General features: G+C 46.8%; 1 protein-coding gene across 1 annotated transcript; it reads left to right on the top strand.

Moving 5' to 3' along the window:
- The first annotated feature begins 5,845 nt into the window (after nucleotides 1-5,845).
- On the top strand, nucleotides 5,846-7,605 carry LOC100383249 (uncharacterized). The gene has a single exon (NM_001175910.2). It carries the CDS (start codon nucleotides 6,050-6,052, stop codon nucleotides 7,394-7,396), a length of 1,347 nt encoding a protein of 448 aa, NP_001169381.2. The 5' UTR covers nucleotides 5,846-6,049; the 3' UTR covers nucleotides 7,397-7,605.
- The last annotated feature ends 2,873 nt before the right edge of the window (nucleotides 7,606-10,478 follow it).

The raw sequence follows: 10,478 nt of genomic DNA, 5'->3' as shown, positions 1-10,478 counted from the left end.
CATTATCATTTCTAAGATCGGGAATTGAATCAATACAAACATGAGAATCAACCTTAGCAATTAATCTAGCATTTTCATTTCTAAGGTTGTTAATGGTCTCATGGCAAGTGCTTAGCTCACTAGACAATTTTTCACATTTTTCTACCTCTAGAGCATAAGCATTTTTAACCTTAACATGTTTCTTATTTTCCTTGATTAGAAAGTCCTCTTGGGAGTCCAAGAGATCATCCTTTTCATGGATGGCACTAATTAGTTCATTTAATTTTTCTTTTTGTTCCATGTTAAGGTTGGCAAAAAGGATACGCAAATTATCTTCCTCACCACTAGCATTATCATCACCAGACGATTCATATTTAGTGGAGGAGTTGGATTTAACCTTCTTCCTTTTGCCGTCCTTTGCCATGAGGCACTTGTGGCCGACGTTGGGGAAGAGGAGTCCCTTGGTGACGGCGATGTTGGCGGTGTCCTCGTCGTCGGAGGAGTCGCTAGAGCTTTCGTCGGAGTCCCACTCCCGACAAACATGGGCATCGCCGCCCTTCTTCTTGTAGTACCTCTTCTTCTCCTTTCTTCTCCCCTTCTTGTCGTCGCCCCTGTCACTATCACTTGATAATGGACATTTAGCAATAAAGTGACCGGGCTTACCACACTTGTAGCAAACCTTCTTGGAGCGGGACTTGTAGTCTTTCCCTCTCCTTTGCTTGAGGATTTGGCGGAAGCTCTTGATGACGAACGCCATTTCCTCATTGTCGAGCTTGGAGGCGTCTATAGGTTGTCGACTTGGTGTAGCCTCCTCCTTCTTTTCCTCCGTCGCCTTGAATGCGACGGGTTGAGCTTCGGATGTGGATGGATCATCAAGCTCGTTGATCTTCCTCGAGCCTTCGATCATGCACTCAAAACTTACAAAATTCCCGATAACTTCCTCGGGGGTCATTTTAGTATATCTAGGATTACCACGAATTAATTGAACTTGAGTGGGGTTAAGGAAAATGAGAGATCTTAGAATAACCTTAACCATTTCGTGGTCGTCCCACTTCGTGCTCCCGAGGTTGCGCACTTGGTTCACCAAGGTCTTGAGCCGGTTGTACATGTGTTGTGGCTCTTCCCCTTTGCGAAGCCGGAACCGACCGAGCTCCCCCTCGATCGTTTCCCGCTTGGTGATCTTTGTGAGCTCATCTCCCTCGTGCGCGGTTTTGAGCACATCCCAAACCTCCTTGGCGCTCTTCAACCCTTGAACTTTGTTATACTCCTCTCTACTTAAAGATGCGAGGAGTATTGTTGTTGCTTGAGAGTTGAAGTGCTCGATTTGGGCCACCTCATCCTCATCATAGTCTTCATCCCCTATGGACGGTACCTGTGCACCAAACTCAACAACATCCCATATACTTTTGTGGAGTGAGGTTAGATGAAATCGCATTAAATCACTCCACCTAGCATAATCTTCACCATCAAAAGTTGGTGGTTTGCCTAACGGGACGGAAAGTAAAGGTGCATTTTTAGAAATGTGAGGGTAATGTAGGGGGATCTTACTAAACTTCTTACGCTCTTGGCGTTTAGAAGTTACGGAGGGTGCATCGGAGTCGGAGGTCGATGTTGATGAAGTGTCGGTCTCATAGTAGACCACTTTCCTCATCCTTTTGTGCTTGTCCCCTCTCCGATGTGGCTTGTGGGAGGAAGATCTCTCCTTGTGGTGCGAAGAAGATTTCTTCTCCTTCCCTTTGTTGGAGGAGCTCTTCTTCTTCTCCTTCCTCTTGGTGCGGGACTCTTCCGATGAAGTGCTCCCGTGGCTTGTAGTGGGCTTTTCGCCGGTTTCCATCTCCTTCTTGGCGTGATCTCCCGACATCACTTCGAGCGGTTAGGCTCTAATGAAGCACCGGGCTCTGATACCAATTGAAAGTCGCCTAGAGGGGGGGTGAATAGGGCGAAACTGAAATTCTCAAAAATAATCACAACTACAAACCGGGTTAGTGTTAGAAATATAAACGAGTCCGCGAGAGAGGGAGCAAAACAAATCGCAAGCAAATGAAGAGTGTGACACGCGGATTTGTTTTACCGAGGTTCGGTTCTTGCAAACCTACTCCCCGTTGAGGAGGCCACAAAGGCCGGGTCTCTTTCAACCCTTCCCTCTCTCAATCGGTCCCTCGGACCGAGTGAGCTTCTCTTCTCAAATCACTTGGGAATCAAACTTCCCGCAAGGGCCACCACACAATTGGTGCCTCTTGCCTCAATTACAAGTGAGTGTTTGATCACAAGAAAGAATCAAGAAAGAAGGAAGCAATCCAAGCGCAAGAGCTCGAAAGAACACAAGCAAATCACTCTCTCTAGTCACTATGGCGTTGTGTGGAATTTGGAGAGGATTTGATCTCTTTGGTGTGTCTAGAATTGAATGCTAGAGCTCTTGTAGTAGTTGGGAAGTGGAAAACTTGGATGCAATGAATGGTGGGGTGGTTGGGGTATTTATAGCCCCAACCACTAAACATGACCGTTGGCTGGGCTGTCTGTTCGATGGCGCACCGGACAGTCCGGTGCACACCGGACAGTCCGGTGCCCCCGCCACGTCACCAGTGCCGTTGGAAATCGACCGTTGGAGTTCTGACTTCTGGGCCCGCCTTGATGTCCGGTGGCGCACCGGACATGTACTGTAGAGTGTCCGGTGCGCCAACATGGGCGTTCCTGACCTCTGCGCGCGCTGGCGCGCAATAAATGCGCCGCAGGTAGCCGTTGGCGCCTGAAGTAGCCGTTGCTCCGCAGATGCACCGGACAGTCCGGTGCACACCGGACAGTCCGGTGAATTATAGCGGAGCAGCTGGAATGAAAACCCGAGGCTGGCGAGTTCCTGAGGCCGCCCCTCCTTGGAGCACCGGACATGTCCGGTGCACACCGGACAGTCCGGTGAATTATAGCGGAGTGGCCTCTGGAAATTCCCGAAGGTGACGAGTTTGAAACCTGAGTCCTCTGGTGCACCGGACATGTCCGGTGGCACACCGGACATGTCCGGTGGCACACCGGACAGTCCGGTGCGCCAGACCAGAGGAGCCTTCGGTTGCTCCTTTGCATTATTGTTGAACCCAACACTTGGTCTTTTTTATTGGCTAAGTGTGAACCTTTGACACCTGTATAACTTATACACTAGAGCAAACTAGTTAGTCCAAAGATTTGTGTTGGGCAATTCAACCACCAAAATTATTTAGGAACTAGGTGTAAGCCTAATTCCCTTTCAGCTGGTTCCTGTCTCATGCCACACGTCGTTCGAGCTGTGGCGGACGGCCCGTGAAGTGCGGGGAGAAGTTCAAACTCCACCACATTTTAATAAAAGGTAATAGCCAAAAAGGGTTACACTCAGTTCTAGCTTTCTACAATGATAAGTTCCCAACTATCTGACAAGTATGTCTGGATATGACATGATGTTGGCGATGAATACCAGAGCTGAAGGAGTTGAAACTACTACCAAGTTGGTTAGGAAATGGGGTTATGAGAAGAAACATATACCAAAGAATGAGGTATGACCCGACAAAAAAGACTGTTTGCTCCCCCTTTGATTAAATTCTCATATGAAAATGGGGAAGCCTTAGTATAAAGTTAGAGTACGTGTTACTTAGAGTCATGTTTTAATAATCGTCTTTCTTTTTCTAGGAATTTGATGTTGTTGTTGGCGGTGTAGCTATTGTCACAAATCGAATAAAAGTTGTTGATTTCACCCAACCATATGAAACAACCAGAATCAGATTATGTTGCAGGCTTTTAGTTGCCATGAAGTGTTCCTGTATTGCCCTCAGTTTGCCCAATAAAGTAGTTCTGAATAGTTATTCTATTTTTCATACAGAATCTGTTGAGCGTGAACATCTAGAACACTATCAGGAAAATCTGCGACTCTGCAGAATGTTGTGCCCCATGTAGTCAAGCAACCTAATAGTTTTGCTGCCAAATTCGAACAACAACTCGTAATTGTATGGATCTGATTCCTCTCTTAACAGTTTACAAGGAGAATGTGTGGGTTGTACCGCAAAGAATTTTTTAAATGTTGTCATTGTTTTTACGTCTCTTTCGCTGATTTTGGATAGTAATTGTAATAGCCTCCACGTATCATTTAGCTAGACCTTCGCTGTTGTAACTATCTCAGCAATGAAACTACATAGTGAAACTTTATTCTTACTAGTCGCAAGCTTTCTTATTGGCAATAATATGTTCAAAAGCTGCTTGTTGTTGAGTATCCCTTTATTTGTCATTATCCGATGGTTTGGCGTGTGAGAGTGCGTGAGCTTCGTTTAAGATCCATCATACCTAGGGATGACGATCCTAGACGCCAATGTGGATGTAGGACCAAAATTTCATCTGTGGGACAATATAAGATTCTACTACCTCTGTTCTCAAATATTTGTCACCCACTAATTCATTTTTAATTAAATGACAACAAATAAAAAAGAACGGAAGGAGTATCTGTTAGTCTATGTGAGAAGATGTTGTTTTATATATTAGTATTTCCAAAAAAATAAAAAACAGTTACATAACAAAAATTGACGTTTTGTTCACTTGTTGTGCTTAATATGCAAGATTCTTTGGAGTAACTTTGTGATCGATAAGTTATGAGAACAATTTGTACCGATATACCATCCATGTAAACATACAACAAAGTCTTATCATCATCTCTAAAAAAGAATAGATTCGTGTACAGTTGTCGACATATTTGCTTATCATTCAAAATTTTAAATTGATTTTTTAAAAATAATTTGTGTGATATTATAGTTCAACATCAGTTCATTTTATTTGAGTCGACGTATTTATAATAATATTACATATTTATATCGTTAATAAATATTAGTGTTACAGTGATATTTTACTATATATATTTTGCATGTTAATGATATACTAAGGGGTGTTTGGTTTCTATGAACTAATTTTTAGTCCTTTCATTTTATGACATTTTAGTCTATTAATTGTAAATACAGAAACTAAAACTCTAGTTTAGTTTCCGTATTTGGTAATTTAGAGACTAAAATAAAATAAAATGGAGAGACTAAAAATTAGTCCCTAGAAACCAAACACTCCCTAACTTTTAGCTTATGTCTCAACGCATAGACACATTAAGAGATGTCAATGGGTAAATATTCACTGGGTATGACTATCCCATACTCATACCCACGATAAAAATATAAGTCCATCGGGTCACCCATATATACTAGTGTGTATAGATTGACCTCTATATCCATAGTCATATGGGTATGGGTCACTTGTCGGGTCACCCGTACCAGCAAAGATGAAACATCTATCAAAATATTACACTATACAAACATCGAGTATATCCATCTAAATACCATAACAAAAATCTTGCATCAGTCAATTATCCATTCAACATCACCCTAGATAATTGGATAAAGTAGCAACACTATGATAATACCACATATAACACATTACATGTTCTATTACATGGTCATCAAATAGTTGTTAAATCTTCTATGATATTACCGCCTAAAAGATTGTTAAATAAGCAAAATAAGATGAATGGCTGAAGCTTAAGTTAATGTTTTTAGCCAATTTTGTATCGGGTATTTTATACCCATGAGTTAACGAGTATGTGTTAGAGTGGAACATTATAATACACGTTTATTAATTTTTTTGTACAATAAAAAATCCATGAGTAGAATATTTAACTCATATGCATACACTAAGGACTAGTTTATAAATCTAATTTTTCCAAAAAATTTCTATTTTCTCAAATTTTTACTAGAGAAAATAGAAATCTCTTGGACTAGTCCTATTATCGAGTTACTGGTACACAATGCCACCTCTATACACATACGTAAAAATGAAGTCTTTGCTCGCCGGTCCTCGCACTCGCCTGTCCTGCTATGTGCTATCACCCGCCGGCTCTCTCGATGCTTTGTTTTGTCCTTTCCCCTCTGCTTGCTTCTCGTTCTCGCTACAGCCGACTCAAATCACTGACCAGCGCCGAGCCGCCGGCGATCCACACCCTCTCCGGACACCGGCGGGCGGCGAGTAGTTAAGCTGATCCCCTGCCCCCTCCAATCCGTGTCTCGTCAGGCGGGCGGAGGGCATGGCTGGCCCGGGCCCCAAGCTGCGCGCGGCGGCGGCGGCGCCCGCCCCCTGCATCCCCGACGACGCGCTCGTCGAGATGTTCGGCCTCCTCCCCGCCAACTCCCTCCACCGCTTCAAGTGCGTCTCCAAGGCCTGGTGCGGCCTCGTCACGGACCCGCTCCACCGCCAGCGGTTCGCGCAGACCCTGGCGGGGTTCCTCTGCCGCGTGGACGGCGACGGCGGCACCGAGAGCTCGCGGCTCACGCGCCCCAACGCCACGGTCCCGGAGCGGAAGGAGACCACCCGGCGGTTCGTCAACGTCTCCGGGATGGCGGAGCCGCACCCCGACGCCTCCCTGTCCTTCCTGCCGCCTCCCGACGCCGAGGGGCTGCGCGACGTGATCCTGGACGCCCGCGACGGCCTCGTGCTCCTGGCCCGCGCCCGGGGGCACGAGCCCCCCGACCTCCACCCGCCGGCGTGCTACCTCGTGTGCAACCCGGCCACGGCGCGGTGGGCGTGGGTGCCGGGCTCCGGCTGGGTCCCCAGCGCCTCGCAGCGGACGGCGCTCACGTACCTGCTCTTCGACGCCGCCGCGGAGGAGGAGGAGGAGGCGTCGCCGCCGCACCGGTTCCACTTCCACCTGCTCCAGTTCCGGCTCGACGACATGGACTCGGTGCGCGCGGTGCACACGTACGCGTCGGCCGACGGGGCGTGGGCCGACAGGGCGGGCGCCTGGGTCCACGGCGGGTGGCGGGACTGGGCCCGCGGCATGGCGCTCATCCAGCCGGGCACCGGCGCCGCCGTCGCCCGCGGCGCTCTGCACCTGGTGGTCGACACCGACGGCACGTCCGGCCCCAACAACCTGGTCGCCGTGGACGCGGAGGGCGCCACGCGCCGCGCCATCCCGCTGCCGCGCCGGGACGTGGCGGAGAAGGACTGGCACTCGGTGTTCGTGGGCCGCTCGCGGGGCCGCCTGCACTACGTCATGTGCGTGCGCCCGCCGCACGGCCGCCTGTCGGAGGAGGAGCCGCTGAGGCTCCTGGTCTGGGTGCTCCAGGACTACGACGCCGGGGAGTGGGTGCTCAAGCACACCGTCGGCTTCCCGGAGCTGTTCGGGAGGATCGCCTGCCAGTTCCGCGTCGAGTACAGCGTGGTCGCCGTCCACCCGGACGGCAACTGGGTTTTCTTTGTCCGGCACTGGGACCGGAAGCTGGTGGCCTACGACATGGATCGCAGGGAGGTGCGTGTTGTCGCCGATCTCGGTCCCGGAGGCGATGTCGGCGACGAGCTTCCTACTCCGTATGTTCCTCTGTACTCTGCGTCGGCGGGGCTGACGAATGCTAGTGTCGGATTCAGAGTAGAGTAGTGCAGTCGCTAGACATCTTCTGGCCTTCTGCACCCACCGACATTGGAGTGTTCTCGCTTCTTCAGACCTGCTCGAAGCTCGATGTTGCAGAATTTCCAAACTTTTCGAGCGGTACTGAGAAGTTTTTTTTTTGTTCAATTACCACGTTCTGAAGATAGAACCATCGTACTATTTGATGACTACAGATTGCCATTGCCTCCAAATTGGTGAATCGAACCTGCTGGGATCTGATCTTCTGTCAAACCAATTGTCTTTGTTCTTGTGCTTGTTTTTTCCCTCTCGAAATGCAACAGACAAAAAAAAACGTCGGACATATATTAATAGAGAAAAAAATGGTAACCACCACAAGACGCACAGCCAACACAACGACCAAAGCGGTGGCAACCAAACGTCAACCCGTGTGCCGCAGCGGTAGTATAGTGAGGAAATTTCCAGGCGATTGCCTCCTCTCCTCTCCTCTCCAGGAGGAAAGCGATGTCCTAGTTCTTGTGCTTGCGTTGACTACCCAGATGCGTTTTATTTGGCCGTTGTTTGGACGTCGACGTATGGTACGAGACGTATTGTATAACTTCTCCTTGTGCATATAATAAAATGTGCTTAATTGACAATAAGATACATCCCCAAGATATCCTATCCAAGTTTCTTAGAGACCAATTTGAAATTACTATGATTTTTACATACCATGTTTAAGTGGAATTCAAATGACTTCCCGTTCCAAATCCTTAAATCGAATCTAAAGTTGTTTTCTCCCTCCCATAGTCCGCATTCCCCTCTCTGGGCCGGCCCAACTCTAAACTCCTGCCCTTTCTCTCGTTTCTAGCCCGCAGCATATCAATGCCCCGAGCTTTCCACCAACTACAAACGGAGCCCGTGACCCATTTGTCCAAATCGTTTTCCTTTTTGACTTTTTCGAATGAAACTAGCCCAAGACTCATGTAGCCAACATTGATTAAAAAATTACAAATATCCTTAATGTTTTAGTATTAAAAGGATTTATGTCAAACTAAGAAAAAATAGGTTTAATTCGGTACTATGCTCTTGTGGGTTTAGTTCTGGTCCCTCAGATTTGGAGTTATATATATATGCCAATTTGAATCAACGACACATAATGCCGTTATCCCTAATGATGCGGCTAAGATTGCACAGGACATGTTGTTTGATCGAAATTGAACATTACATTTTTCGTTAGTGCAATATTAGCGTCTACTCGACAAAGTAGCGAAATGATAAGAGAGAAGAAAGAAGTTTCAAATATAAGAAACTACTTAGGATATTCTCAGTATATGGTGTCATACTCATTTAATACATGCCTTATAGCTGATGTAGCATGTGAGTAAAGAGAAACAAAATAAAGCAGTATCTTGAGGGAAGATACCACTCTCATGAAATCATAGACATTAAAACATTAACCATCTAAGTGGTTCATAATCTATACTGAGAGCACCTAGAGGGGAGGGTGAATAGATGATCCTGTAAAATTCAACACCTAATAGCCACAAAACTTGGTTAAGTGTTAGAATGGCTAAGTAGCGAGCTCTTGCGACCACACAAGTATCACAGAAAAACAATCACAAAAGACACACGAGTTTATCCCGTGGTTCGGCAAGTATAACACTTGCCTACCTCCACGTTGTGGCGTCCCAATGGACGAGGGTTGCACTCAACCCCTTTCAAGTGATCCAATGATCAACTTGAATACCACAGTGTTCTTCTTTGCTTATCTCTTTTCCCGTTTGCGAGGAATCTCCACAACTTGGAGTCTCTCGCCTTTACAACAAATATCAAAGTGAAAGCACAAGAGTAAGGGTGGGAAGCAACACACACAAATCTGTAGCAATATGCACACACACAAGCCAAGACTTGAGCTCGAATGAAGCACAACGAGTTCACTACTAGAACAGAGCTCAAATCACTAACAAAGTCAATCAAGTGCGCGGAGACGGAGTGTGGAAGACTTAGAATGCTCAAAGTATGCTTATGTGACTCCTCCATGCGCCTAGGGGTCCCTTTTATAGCCTCAAGGCAGCTAGGAGCCGTTGGAGGCATTCTTGGAAGGCTAATCTTGCCTTCTGTCGGGTGGCGCACCAGACAGTCCGGTGTGCCACCGGACAACCACTGTTCATGTCTGGTGCGCGATTTCCTTCCATTCCTGGCGCAGCCGACCGTTGCAACTTCGGGCTGGTTGGCGCACCGGACACTGTCCGGTGCCCCCAGCCGACCGTTGGCGCGGGCCACGCGTCGCCCGCGGATTTGGCGGTCGACCGTTGCGCTGGCGACAGTTGGCTCACCGGACAGTCCGGTGTACCACCGGACAGTCCAGTGAATTATAGATGTACACCGCCGAAGTTTTCCCGAGAGTGGCTAGTTCGCTGGAGACCAGCCTGGCGCACCGGACACTGTCCGGTGCATCACCGGACAGTCCGGTGTGCCAGACTGTGCTGAGTCTTGGCTGCACATAGGCACTCTCTTCCAATCTTTTTCTTTTCCTGTTTCTAGCACTTAGGTAACTTCATTAGTTCCCAAAACAAATGTACTAAGTCTAGAAACATACCTTTTTGTTGATTTGCACTTCATTCATCATTTGGCATATAATAACCCACTTAATATGTGTTGGACACTTAATCACCAAAATATACTAGAAATGGCCCAAGGGAACATTTCCCTTTCAATCTCCCCTTTTTGGTGATTTATGCCAACACATCAAAAAGCAACAAATAGAAGTGCAGCATCAATGCAATTGAGAACAAAAATAGTCTTTGACAAGATTTGACATATTTGGATCGTTCTTTGCCACCACTTGGTTTGTTTTTGCAAATCAAATTCATTTTCCTATCTCAAAGTCAAAACACACTTGTTTGGGCACAAAGAGAGATAATCCAAGAGTAAAAATGATTAAGAGCCAAAAACTCCCCCTTTTTCCCATAATCAAACATTCTCCCCACAAGAGACCAAATTTTGACAGTAAGAGTATTTTGACAAATCAAAAGTTCTACTCTACTATTTTTTTTAAAATTCACAAGTGGTAGCTGATCCACTTGCTTTGGCCTTATTTTCTCCCCCTTTGGCATAAAGCACCAAAACG

Source organism: Zea mays, chromosome 7 (genome assembly GCF_902167145.1).
Source record: "Zea mays cultivar B73 chromosome 7, Zm-B73-REFERENCE-NAM-5.0, whole genome shotgun sequence".
NCBI lineage: Eukaryota > Viridiplantae > Streptophyta > Magnoliopsida > Poales > Poaceae > Zea > Zea mays.
This window is presented reverse-complemented; position numbering and strand designations above follow the sequence as displayed.

What these genes read in the sequence shown, in the direction of transcription:
- LOC100383249 (NM_001175910.2), top strand. Translation starts at nt 6,050, where the DNA reads ATGGCTGGCCCGGGCCCCAAGCTGCGCGCGGCGGCGGCGGCGCCCGCC.